Source organism: Dasypus novemcinctus, chromosome 14 (genome assembly GCF_030445035.2).
Source record: "Dasypus novemcinctus isolate mDasNov1 chromosome 14, mDasNov1.1.hap2, whole genome shotgun sequence".
Lineage (NCBI taxonomy): Eukaryota > Metazoa > Chordata > Mammalia > Cingulata > Dasypodidae > Dasypus > Dasypus novemcinctus.
In genome coordinates this window covers 30,859,571-30,873,801 of record NC_080686.1, presented here as the reverse complement: position 1 = coordinate 30,873,801, position 14,231 = coordinate 30,859,571, and the positions used below count along the sequence as shown (strand labels likewise).

The window sequence follows — 14,231 nt, the reverse complement described above, 5'->3', positions numbered from 1 at the left end:
TACTCCTAGATAATTGATTTTTTGTTTTAACTATAAAAAGATTTTTTTCCCTCTTAATTTCCTCCTCAGGTTGTTCATTACTAGTAGATAGAAATATTATTAATTTTTATATGTTGATCCTGAACCCCACCACTTTGCTGAATTTGTTAATTAGTTATAGTGGCTTAGCTATAGATTTTTCAGGACTTTTTCTATATAGGATCTTGTCATCTCCAAATATGGAACATTTTACTCTTTCTTTCAAATTTGGATGCCATATATTTCTTTTTCTTGCCTAACTGCTCTGGCTAGAACTTGCAGTATTATGTTGAAAAACAGTGGTGACAGTGGGAATCAATTTCTTCCTAATTTTACAGGGAAAGCTTTCAGCCTTTCACCATTAGGTAGGATGTTGGCTGCGGGTTTTTAATATATGCCCTTTATGCTAAGGAAGTTTCCTTCTATTTCTACTGTTTTAAGTGTTTTGTTTTATTTTCAAGAAAATATGCTGTATTTTGTTAAATCCCTTTTCTGTGTCAGTTGAGATGACCATGTTGTGTTCTCCTTTCATTCTGTTACTATGGTATTAACAGATGGACTTTCTTATCTTGATCCACCTATGCATACCTAGGTTAAATCCCATTTGATCATGGTGTATAGTTCTTTTAATGTGCTGTTGGATTTAGTTTGACAGTATTTTGTTGAGGATTTTTGCATCTATATTCATAAAGGATATTGGCCTCTGACTCTTCTCTTGTGGTATCTTTACTTGGCTGTGGTGTTAGGGTGATGTTGCCCTCATAGAATAAGTTAGGTAGTGTTCCCTTTTCTTCAGTTATTTTTTTTTAAGAGTTTGAGCAGTATTAGTGTTAATTCTTCTTGAAGAATGTTTGGTAGAGTTCACCTGTGAAGTCATATGATCTTGGATTTTCTTTGTTTGGAGGTTTTTGATGACTGATTCACTTTCTTTACTTGTGATTGGTCTGATGCAGTCTTCATTTTCTTCTACAGTCAGAGTAAGATTTTTTGTTTTTTGTGCGTGTTTCTAGGAACTTGTCAATTTCATCTAGTTGTCTAAGTTGTTGGCATACAATTGTTCATGTTACCCTCTTACAATCCTTTTTATATCTGTGGGGTAGGTAGTAATGACCCCCTTTCACTGCTGATTTTAATTACTTGTGTCCTCTTTTTTTCTTTGTTAGTCTTTCTAAAGGTTTCTCAAATTTATTGATCTCTTCAAAGAACCATCTTTTGGTTTTATTAATTCTCTATTGTTTATAATTCTCTATTTCATTTTTTTCTTTTCTAATCTTTGGTATTTCTTTCCTACAGCTTGCATTGGATTTAGTTTGCTCTTCTTTTTCTAGTTTCTCCAGGTGTGTGGAGGAAATTTGAGCTCTTTCTTCTTTTTTAATGTAAGGATTTTGGTCTATAAATTTCCACCTGAGCACCGCCTTTGCTGCATCCCGTAAGTTTTGATATGTTGTTTTCTTAATTTCATTTGTCTCAAGTTATTTATGGAGTTCTCTTGCAATTTCTTCTTGACTCATTCATTATTACTTGTTTATTGACTGTTATTTAACTTCCACATATTTGTGGATTTTCCAATTCTCTGCCTGTTAATGATTTTCAGCTTCATTCCTTTATGGCCAGAGAAGATGATTTCTATAATTTTATGCTTTTTAAATTTTATTGAGACTTTTTGTAACCTAATGGTGTGGACTATCCTGGAGAATGATCCATGTATACTTGAGAAGAATATGGATTCTGTTCTTTTGGGGGGGGAGCAGTGTTCTTCTGTATATGTCTGTTAGGTCTAGCTTATTTACCATATTATTCAAGTTCTTAGTTTCATTATTGATCTTCTTCCTTGATGCTCTATTCATTGAAGAAAATAGTATATTGAAGTCTCCAACTATTATTGTAGGAGTGTCTATTTCTCCTTTCAGTTTTGCCAGTGTTTGCCTTGTGTATTTTGGGGTGCATATTTATGACTGCTATTTCTTCTTGGTGGACTGATCCTTTTATTAATATTTAGTGTCCTTATTTGTCTTTTGGAACAGCTTTTGACTTAAAGTCTATTTTGTTTGATATTAGTATAGCTACCCCAGCTCTCTCTTGGTTACTCTTTGCATGAAGTATCTTTTTCCATCCTTTTCCTTTCAACCTATGTGTCTTTGAGTCTAAGGTGAGTCTTTTTTTTTTAATCCATTCTACCAGTCTGTGTCTTTTGATTGGGGATTTTAATCCATTAACATTCATTGAATGTTATTACTGTCCTTTGTTTTTTCTATGCCATATATATTTTCTCTCTCTTTTCCTTTATTGCAGCTTCCCTTTGTATATAATTGATATTTTGTGATGTTTCTGATGGATCCCTTTCTCATTCCCATTTCTAAATACATTTTATTTTATTTTATTAAGGAGATACCAGGAATTGAACCCAGGACCTCATACATGGGAGGCAGATGCTCAATCACTGAGCTCCACTCATGCCCCTCTGAATTTTTTTTTTTTCTGAGGTACTGGGCACTGGGGATTGAACCTAGGACCTTGTATGTGGGAAGCTGGTGCTCAAGGTAACCCTGAATACTTTTAAAATGCTTTATTTGTGGTTACCTACGGTTTGCATTATGCAACCTAATTCTATAACTTCCTAGAGTCTGAAAATATACCAACTTGAATTCAATATCGTATGTATTCTCTGCTCCTAAATCTGTTTCTCCTCTTTATGTATTTTTCCCTTTATATTTTGCATGTCCTTTATCAGGAAATGATTCTTAGTCAATTATATTCTATCTATCATGGGAATTAAAGAATACTGCTACATACTGAGGAAACAGTGCTATTGGGTTTTGCTTTTACCATTTAGTTTCTGTTACTGAATATCTTCTATTATTCATACTGCTCCAAGATGCTCTCTCCTGTCTTTTCCTTTCAACTTGAAGAACTCCCTTTAGCAATTCTTGTAGGGTAGATGTTTGGTTGACAAACTCAGTCTGTGTTTTTCTATGAATGTCTTAAACTCCCTCTCATTTTTGAAGGATGGTTTTGCCAGATAAAGAATTTTTGGCCCCCAGTTTTTATGTCAGTACCTAAAACATATCATACCACTGCTTCTTGACTCCATGGTTTCTATTAAGATACCGGCACTTTTAGTCTTTCTGAGGATCCCTCGTATGTGACAAATTGTCTTTTCTCTTGCTGCTCTTATAATTCTCTCTTTATCTTTAACATGTGATATTCTGATTAGTATGTATGTTGGAGTAGGTCTATTAGGCTTTATCCTCTTTGGAGTATATTGTGCTTCTTGGACATGTATATTTATTTATTTTTTAAGAGTTGGAAAATTTTGGGCCATTTTTCCCACAAATATTCTTTCTGCCCCTTTTCCCTTCTTTTTTCCAATGATGTGCCTATTGCTATGCATCATGCTGTCATGCAGGTCCCTTCAACACTGCTCAGTTTTTCTATGCTTTCTCTGTCTGTCTTTCTAACTGTACTATTTGAATTTTCCTGTGCCCTAGTTTGCTAATTCTTTCTTTTGCTTCTTGTACGTCTCTAGGATATTTTTACTCTCCATTACTGTACTTTTCATCCCCATAATTTCTGTTATGCTTGCTTTTAAACTTTCTAAGCCTTCTTTTTACTCACACATTGTCTTTTTAATATCCTTTAGCTCTATATCCATATTTAGTTTATAACTATCCATATTTTCCTTCAGCTCCTTAAACTGATTTAGGAGATTTGACTGAATAAGAGACGTCCATGTCTCCTCTGAAGTTTTACTTTGCTCCATTGACTGAGTCATATCTCCTGTTTCTTAATATGGTTTGTAATTTTTTGCTCATGTCTGAGCATTTGATTATTTTGATGTGTTAACACTGACAGTTTCTTCCTGTGTTTGTTCAAATTTTTTCAGGTCTTCTGTGCCTTTTTCTTGCCTTGGACATGCAGTGCAAATTTTAAGATTGTCCTTTTTTTAAAAAAAGAATAAAGGTTGTCCCTTTATATGCAATTGTTTCATCCAGGGAAGGCTTCCTTTCCTCTCTTGCTTCTCTGGGAATCCTGAGCTGTTTTGTCCTTTTGTATCTGTATGCAGATTTTTCTCCTTAGCGTCTGTGATTTGCTCAATTGCTTTCCCTCACTCAGTGCTCTGTTTCATTCCAATTTTCAGTCCTGGGGCATATCCTGTCATACAGCAGTGCAGGTTTCTCTTTTTTTTTTCTTCTTTTTTTCTATGAGTCTTTTCTGTCTCTTCTAATTTCCACGTTAGGGTATCCTGCCACAGGGAGCCTGTTTTGCTTGTTTTTTTGTATAGGTGATCCAGCATTAAGAGACGAGGTTGGGTGTGTGCATCTCTTGCCAAGAGTTCTGCTGCAGATCTCTTTCGTTTCCTGGGGGCTCTTTTGTATGCACAGTGCTCACCAGCTGATGGGGTTCCTTCCTGGGTTTATGTGGCCTTGGGCCCCAGTGCCTGGGTATGTGGGGAGTTCTAACTCACTGCTCTGAGGGGCTCTGTGGTCCACACCATGTCAGGAGGTACCAGGGCCCAAGTGCTGTCACTGTGTGATTCTCAAGCCGCGCAGGACTGAAGGAGCGGGAGGAGTCTGTACTGACAGGTCCTAGTCACAGATCTCCTGCCTTCTTTTTTGGCTTTTTAATTTTTTTTATTTAGCACTGTGGAATCCTTCTCTAGTCTCTATCTTCCTCCAGAATTCCAAGCATATGGGATTTGTCCTGTTATTGGTTGTTTCTGAGGGGTAGCTTCTCTGGGGGATGTCAGTTGTAGCCATCTTGATCCCTGCAGCATACTTTTTGATTGCCTGCAAGCAACAACTGGCACAGGTAGGAAAGAGAACTTTAAAAGCCACAGTACTGATTCAATACCTTGAAAAGATTCCATTTGGCAAAAATGTTTTGCCCATATATATATAGCAGGTATATACACAATATAAATATCATAAATCTTTGTAGGAAAGGAAATTCAAAAGACATGATTTGCATTTGTTAACCAAAGAAGTCTAAATTACAACTATATTATTTCCCCGCCTGCTAAAAGACCTACCATGTAATGGGTTTGCTTAATTCCTGAAATTTCTTGGCTCACAGTTTCAGAGGCTAAGAGGCTCACTTCCTCCCAGAGACGGTAGAGTCTGGCTGGCTGGCAATCCTTGGGTTCCTAGGTTTTCCCATCACATTGCTATGTCCTCTACTTTCTTTTCTGGATTCAGTTGGCCTCCACCTTCTGGCTGCTCCCATGGCTTCCTTTCTGTGTCCAGTTTCCTTTTAATATAAGGACTTCAGCCTTATTGGATGAAGGTCCACCCTCATTTAGTTTGGGCACACCCAGACTAAGAACATCTTACAAGGTCCTGTTAACAAATGGTTCACACCTACAGGACCAGAGGACGGGACCTGAACATGCCTTTTGTAGGGCACATGATTCAGTCACCAACAAAAGCAACAACTAAAATATAATTTTACATCTGGTAGAGAAGCACAATATATAAAAGGATTAGAAGTTCCTCTGCAGAAAAGGTAAGGATGAAAGTGTCAAATACCTACCTACCCTACTAGCTGTACTGTATGTGAGTACAATTTTTTGGTAACAAAACAACAATATACTAACCAAAGAGGTTTAAACTCATTGACAGTAATTCTACCTGACAGATATTTTTGTTCTGTTTTATATATTTATGGAAAATAAAACTGAAATTTAAAAACAAGCAATATGTAGAAGTATTCCTCATGGTAGGCATTATTTGCAATGGAAAAAGAAAAGAAATCATTAGCCAAGAGCTTAATGAATTGCAGTATACCAACTGATTGAGACGTTACGTGGCAAATAAAGATTTATCATTAGAAAGTTTATGTGCACACTTTGAATAACCATATATTTATACAGACATAAACATACATATTTGTTAAGAGCATAAAATAGATTTAATAACTATAATATACAAACAAAACCATGGTCAAATGTACGCTCTTTGGTAGAAGCTGAAAGATATGATGAAAAATAACAAAAAAGATGGTAAATTTCGTTAAATTTTCCATTTATTAATCTGTCTTTTAATAGCGTGATTGTACTGCTTAAAAGGTAGAAACACTGATTTAAAAAAAAGGACTTTGCCATTCCTCTCCCACTATTCAATAGCAAGGGAGATACTAAAATTAAGTAAATGGCTAAAGAGAGTATAGTAAGAAGAGCTCATCAACAGCCTTGTAGTATACACCAAGGATTACCCTGGGAAAGATGATTTAATGAAAACAAAGCCAGGCTAAATGCTATGAAAAGATTTTAATAATTCATTCTGAATTTCATTCCTACTAATCTAGCATTCATTGTTTTAGTCAGCTGTGGCATCTGATTTCAGGTTAAAACACCTAGACATTAATGCTAATTAAATCTGTTATTTCACCCTGAAAAACCATGTTCTTCCCTATAATATCAAATCTAGGTAGTGTCGTTCAGTATTTTAAAAATATTTTAGATCATTTTGCCAAATAAAATCAGAAAAGTCAGAAAACTGACTATTTAATGTAAATACCATATCATTGACTATTTCTCTTCTTGATTTTACAAGTAAAGGATAATAATAGCTACTGTAAGATTTATTCTGATTTGCGTTGTGAATTTCTCCCCCGTGTGGGAACCTGAGGGCAAACTTCGGTGTTCAGTGCAGACTGCAGGTGTGGATCTGCTTGTTTCTCTCTAGCTGTCTGAATTATAATGACTAAAAGATTATTTTAGGATCAGTCTCATGTGGAATTCTGATTCTAATGTAAATTAGAAAAACTCTTACAATCACAGAAATCTGAGTACAGCCTTCACTGAAAATCAAAGGTTAGGTGACACCCCTTTTTTTTCTAGATAATAGAAAAATGAAATTCTCATGTAGAATGTACCTTGAATTCTACATCTGGCATGGGACATTGGTGCCCAGACCTCAGTCACTATCTCCCAAATTGATGCAACTAAAGCTATACTTATTTTGAATTCTAGAAATAGAGAGCAAACTTTTTTGAAGTTTTAATGTTACTTGTAATTCCAATGAACATAGCAATTATAAAATAGTTGTGGAACATCTATCTATTTCTCTTATAAAATATCAGTCAAATTCTTAAATTGCTCATTGAATATCTGAGAGAATAATCTGGCTAAATTGATCATGGTCTCTAGGATTAAATGGCAGATTTAATTGTATTAACTTTCTGTAAATTATTGCAGCGGTAACAGCACACGCTCGTAGCTTCCAAGTATGAAGTGCCTCCTTGGTTGACACTGTCACATCTGCAACAAGGATCTTCTACCAGCGTAAGATATGACCAGAAATAATCAAGGCAATGGCATTTTGCTTCAGCCACGTTGGACTCCTTTTGGTGCCTTGCCCACATTAAGCATGCTCCCCTCGGAGGTATTTGCACTTGCTGCTTCTTATGGAAGGGATGCTCTTTCTCTGAGAAGTCTTCATGGACTTCTCTGTTTCATCATACACATCTCTGTCATAATGAACCACCCCTTCCTCCCATCTTGTTACTATCTACCCCTTATACTGATGTCTCTTCTTTTATAAATTTTTTTCAACTGTGACATTTACATATTTATTTGTTTACCACTTTATTATCTATCTTCCCTCCACACAGTGTAAACTCTAAGGGATTAGGGAGGTTGTTCTGTTCATTGCCACATCTTCAGCACCTAGAATAGTGCCATCCCCTTAACTGGTGCTCAAGGAATATCGAATGAATGACTGAATGGGAATAAAGTGAATGAACATGAGTTCCACAGAAGGGAGAGATCACTTCACTGCAGGTAAAAGGGATTATGAAATAATAGTTTATGCATTAAGTTGCAGATCAATAAAGCACAAAGTACACAGAAAATTAAAACAGGGAAAATACAGTATATTTTGTCAGCTACCAAAACATAAAGCTCCTTTCAGAGAAATATAGTCTTGTCATATTCTTAAGAGAATTCATGATAAGCAGAGCTTGAAACTAGAGTTGGGCCAGCCAAGTCTGAATGGAATTTTACAGATGAGAGCCTTATGCCTTAGGTAGCCTTTCTCCCCCCTCTACCTCGCCAACCCAACCCTTCAAAACCCAATTCAAACACTGCTTTCAGCATGGAAATTTCCCAGCACTAACCATCTCAAGAATCTACTTTCCCCCCAAATCTTAGTTTTGTTTTGTTTTTGTTTTTTTATAGTTTATGAGAGAATGCTCTTTTTATTTATTTAATTTATTTCTCTCCCCTCCCCTTCCCTTCCCCCCCAGTTGTCTGCTATGTCCATTCGCTGTGTGTTCTTCTGTGTCTGCTTGTATTCTTGTCAGGGGCACTGGGAATCTGTGTCTCTTTGTTGCATCATTTTGTCTTGTCAGTTCTTTGTGTGTGCAGCACCACTCCCAGGCAGGCTGCACTTTTTCCCACGGGGCAGCTCTCCTTATGGGGCACACTCCTTGCACGTGGGGCTCCCCTACATGGGGGACACCCCTGCGTGGCAGGGCACTCCTTGCGTGCATCAGCACTGTGCATGGGCCAGCTCCACACGGGTCAGAAGGTCCTGGGTTTGAATCCTGGACCTCCCATGGTTTTTTTGTTTTTGTTTTTGTTTTTTTTTTCAGCTACAGTGCGTTTATTGCAAACAGAGAATATGAGGTATGAAAAAGCTGACCTGGAACCCTGGGCTGGGGACGGGGCACAGTCTCTTAACCTCATGCCATGTGGTAGGCGAATGCTCTGTCAGTTGAGCCACATCCACTTTCCGCTGAATCTTAGTTTTGACCTGTAAGTTTTCTTGTTCATTTACTTTTTCTTGTATTCTAGGTGTGTCATTGCTGCTGCAACTAGAGCCAACAAGAGTGTGACCATTCTAAAGGCAGAACCGATGTTGCACAGCCAACAGCATTGACCACCATCATTTGCATTGATTAAGAACCAAGTACGACGTGAATAAATAAAGGAAACCCTCCTTAAAATCTAACTGCCTAGTACTAAAAAGAGACTAGGTCTGGTGACAGAAGGCCAGGTACCTACTTGGTTGAAAATGAGGACTGAATTCTACCTTATTTTTTCCAACTCTATATTTTCTCCTTGTAAAATAGAGAGGTGATAGAAGAGGAGCAAGTGATTGTGAAGAGGTAACTGACATAGGGGTCCCCCACTCACACCTCAAGGCTCTCCCCAATGTAGCCACACCGACCATGGCTGCCCCAGACATAGCACAGTTGCCTAAGACAGTCTGTCTAACTAAGATCTATCTAAGATGGTCCTTTACATTTTCAGCAAGAGCATATTCCTGTGGGCTCCTGGATCAAATTCTGCCACTAGCAACCCCGAGGCATTGCCTAGCATACAACAATTGGGTTATAGGGATCTCAACCACTTCAAAATGGAATGTCCATGAAACATGGTGAAAAAACCAGCTTCGTTTAACTGGCTACATCAGTTCCCTACTAAACCAGGTCCTACAGGGATTAATATTGTTACACACTTTTGTGCCTCAAGTACAGATCTGCTAATATGAACACAAGGTTGATAAGATTCTGGGCCACAATGATACAAACGTGGGATGGTATAATTCACTTCTATGAAGAAATAGTTGTTGAAAATATAAGAACTAAAACCTGAAATCACTGAGCAAGAATGATCTACTTCCAAAATTGTATTCCAAATACACCTGTGTCCTTCCAAGTCTGCTGATTTCAATTTCTTGCAGCCAAAATATAAACAAGAACCACCAAATCAAATGCTGAATCCCAGAGACGCGAGCAAGGCAGGCACGTTCACCTACCGGTGCACGCCGCTGTTGCACATGACAATGTGGCAGGCACCCAGCCTGTCGCACAGCTCCGAGGAGACCGACAGCAGCCCAACCCCTGAGGCACTGCAGGCTGTGTTGGCGCAGGCAGCTGTGCGCTTGGATCTGATAAATGAAGCCACCAGTCGATAAAGTTCATCCAGAGCATTGAGCGGCCTCATGAGCTGCAGAAAAAGCCACGGACAGAAAGTTGATAATGCTTAGTAGAAAATCCTTTCAGAGAGGATGCAATTCACTGTTTTGATAGCTTTTAATGAATAGTCTCAAAGATCATGGAAGTAACAGAACTGGAGAAGACAATATTTATAATGACACATTGCTCAAGAACAACAACAGAAAGATCAAACAAACGAGGTATGTAAATGACGCACCTCCGATCGACAAAAATCATCTATTTTTACCTTATCTACATATGCAGCTTTGGATGTGGAGTTTGGTGGTGAATTTGACTTGTCCAAATAGAATGCCCTGTATGAATCCAAAGAAGAAACTATCAGTCATTGTCAGGGAAAAAAAAATGCATTAAAATGTTCAAGTTTCATTGACTTTCTTTTAACCACAGGTGAATAAACTAAAATGTTAAACTCTAGTGGCGAAAGAGTTGCAAGAAAGTCAGTAGTCTTCCATTCAAAGAAAACAAACAAAAAACAACTAAGGCTACCACCGGCTGCACAGTTACAACCTACACTCTTAGATAGATGCCTTATCTAGGTCTCAATTTCTTCATTTGTAAATTTGAGGATAACATGAGATCCAACTTCACAGGGCTGCTGAGATTAAATAGGTTGATGCAAATAAAAGGTTTAGAACACTACATAGCATGGAATACATATTCACTGATATTTGTAATAATTAATAACATTTATACAAAAGCCAAAGAAATATTTTCATGTGACTATTAGGGAACATTATCCAGTTTTTCTTTATGTGCAAATATAAAATTATGAAAATAATACTAAAAAAATTTTAAGAAGAATAGTAAGCCTGATTCTTTCTGTCACCAAGCTCTACCCAGATTGGAAGTTAAACCTCTTTGAAGAAGATCTGGCCTTTTTTGTCAGCAAGATGCAATGTGGTAATAACTATTTGAGTACACTAAGTGGGATCCTGGTAGCCTGAAATAATTAAATTCAATTTCCAAAATTATAACTGGGTTTGCTTAACTATTGGCTCAACACTAAATGAAAATTTCAAGGAATGACCCATAAGGACAGGATATATTTAAGTTTTATTTAACCTGGTATCTATTTCCAATGAGGTAAAATCATTTTGAAGATATAAGAGCTAATATGAATGTCACAAAATAAATCCCCAAATATTTGAACAAGTTGTCCTAGTTGAATTCAAATGCATGTTGATTAGAATTATATTTCAGGGCACTTTTTAGGATCTCAAAATATTGACAGATTATTATCAAATACATGGGTAGTAAGGGGCACAATCAGTGAAGGAGAACTCTAAGTCCAGAAACACACACACACAAGCACACACACACAGAGCTATTACTTGTAGTGGGGGTAGTTTGTCTTTTTAAGAAACAGTAGGATAAATCGAATTTCAAACTTTAAATTAGGAAAGGTTTACTCAAAGAGGAAATGCAGATTAAGTTCATTCTTATTGAAAATTAGTTTTTCATCTCTCAAACATATAGTAAAACAATTGAAAAAAAAACATTTCAGCATCTAAAGATGGTTGTTACTCATTATAATTCATTTTGAGCTCCTAAGAGATTTCCAAGGACTATCTGTAGTTGTCTCAGTCTGAATCCAACAGGTACTCATTTATCTTGAGCACTTAATGCTTCTAGGAGTGAGGGGACCACAGCAAGCCCGAGGCAGCTAACCATGACTAGGTTACAGTGCCGGGAATTGCTGCAAAGTGGAAGGGCCATCAAGTGCCATGTAAATACAGTTCCATGTAGCTGGTTGAACCAGTACTACTAAAGGACTGGATTGAGAGCAAGTACTAGCACTGAAGTCAAAAGGGTTTGAGATATCATTCAAAAATTTTCTAGATTTCTCCAAAGGAGTACTAGAAGGAAGAAATGAGATTGGATTATGTGAGGTTACAAAAAATGTGGAATAGGGTTCATTTAAACTGGATGAGCAATTTTCAGAGGCTAGAAGGGGAAGACTCTGGGAGGACTTTATAGGCCATGATGAAGAGTTTGGATTTTATTCTTAGGGAACGGAGAGCTACTGAAGTGAAATTGCCTCATTGCCAGGAGACGAGATGTTTGAAATTTTATTGCTGGTCATAAAACTCATGTTCTCATGAAAATTCCATGTGTTTATCTCTCAAGCATGCAAAACACACTAGGCTGTTTCAATATTAAAATTTCTTTTGGAATAAATTTCTCTTCAGTGATCAATTTTGTTAGCTGTATTTCTTAGTGTTAGGTTTTCTCACTTGTTATGGAATTTTGTCTTGCAAATTCATTTGAAGGATGGGGATTTTTTATTTTTTTGCCATGGCTTCATCTCTTCTCTGTCATCTCACAAATGGCATTTTGTATCCAGATCAACCCTTCCATAGCAGTTTCATCTTGGTGATTTGGACATGATATTGTGTTGACATCTGGATTACTATCAATCATGTCACTGAGCCAGTGAGTGATTTGTTTCAGTTCCTAGTTTCATTGCCATGTTGGCTTGCTCCTGCCATCTTCAGCCCACAGTCTCACTAACACTAGTCTCAAACAGTAATTAGCAGCAGATTTTTCAGCCTTTTTTTCAGATGTGGATGACTGCTCTATGCCCTGGTTTCAAATAGTGCTGCTGGCTCTGAATTTCCACCTAGTATAGAACAAATTTTATTTCCAATTACCCTGCAGAAGTTGTACCAGCCTCCTCTGTCCACTTCCAGAGCTCAGCAGGCCAGAGGCCTCAGCACAACTTAAACTTATCATTTGGCGTTTCTTCTCCATTTGTGAGCCACAGAAATGATAAATTGCTTTTGAGCTCAGCTGTGACTTTACATTTTCTGTCTTCATATTTTATCTAGCACTGCTATACGTTTAGAACAGAGGTGGTGCCTCAGAGTTGGGCCCTACAGAGCTATCTTGTTCAGATGTCTTCTTGCCTTTTCTCAAGTTCGCTTGGTAGATAAAGTAATGTGGGGAAAAGGAGTACACAACACCATGGACAGATTAGTTAGCCTCTCAGAACCTGTTTACTCATTTTTAAAATGGATAATAGAATTGCCTAACTTATTTACAGTAGCTTCCACCTTTCTCTGGAAGTTATCTAAGATATTTATGATATAAGTACAAAGATTGAGATTAAGGGGGATATTTTAAATTTATATAATTCCATGATCAGTATGCACAAACAGAAATTTAGGTCAAAAAAGAAAAGAACACTTTTTAAAAAAGGAAATGAGATCATTAAAATGCCTTCACCAGGTGTACTGGATACAGAAACAACAGCTTTCCTATACCTTGAATCATTTGGGAAGAAAAATATACTGTAAAAGAAGGACAAAGATCATTAGTAAATAGAGAAAACTTCACTAGAGAAATCTGCCACTACAGCTTACCACCTCTTTCAGAAATAGATGTTATTTTTAAAAAAATCACTAAGTGAGCCAGATAAGAGCAGGTCACATTGCTCTAACTCTGCTATATTCCCTTCAATTGACTTGGCAGAAATTTTCACATTTTCAATTGGGCAAAATCTTTAAAGATTAAAAAATAAACCATATTTGATGAAGAAGACCAGTAGAAAAATAACACGGGTTTTAAAATGCATAAATTCCCATACCAAGTGAAACTGTTTATTCAGAAACAATCTCATCTTTTCTATAACGCTATAACGCAGAACTAAAAAACCCCCGAAATGCCTAAAGGTATAACTACCCTGTTCAAAATAATATTAGACAATAAACACCTACTATAAATTCAGAGTTAAATATATTTTACTGATCCAGATTTTTTCAAGTCATTAATCTTTAATCCATGATAATAAAAAGCAACAAAATATTCCAAAACATACCTATGTACTAATGAAGCCCAGAGAGGGAAAATATGGCTACCTCAGTACTACTCTGTATATATATTACAAACAAATCCTTTAATATAATCAATTATTTGTTAAAAAAAATAATAATTTAGATTTCTGGTCCGCCAAGATGGTGGCATAAGGCACACCAGTGTTTCCATTCACCTATGGAATCTTTGAGCAACTAACAAAAACTGGCAGAGCCATTGCCATTTTCCTCAAAGCTTTAGAAATCAGTTAATGGGTTGCAGTAACTGTGTAAATGCCAAATTAAGAAAATAAAATGAAAAAAAATGGTAGGAAAAGTTTGTGGAGTCTTTTCTGGTTCCTCCTCCACCCCCTTCCTTAAGTGGTATGAAGCTAGACTGTAGTCCCATTGTTGAGTTACTTTCCCTGACCAGAGGGAGCATAGTAACCACTATATCCA

The 14,231-nt window shown here is 36.9% G+C and overlaps 1 protein-coding gene across 1 annotated transcript in view; it reads right to left on the bottom strand.

The window, feature by feature from the left end:
• The window catches only part of PREX2 (phosphatidylinositol-3,4,5-trisphosphate dependent Rac exchange factor 2), a 328,672-nt gene that overhangs the window by 38,399 nt on the left and 276,042 nt on the right, over nt 1-14,231 (bottom strand). Inside the window, exons 36-37 of the mRNA XM_058275621.2 lie at nt 10,208-10,274; nt 9,780-9,970 (exon numbers count right to left, since the gene is read on the bottom strand). Of these exons, the coding sequence (XP_058131604.1) occupies nt 9,780-9,970; nt 10,208-10,274 (258 nt within the window). The remainder of the gene's footprint in view (nt 1-9,779; nt 9,971-10,207; nt 10,275-14,231) is intronic.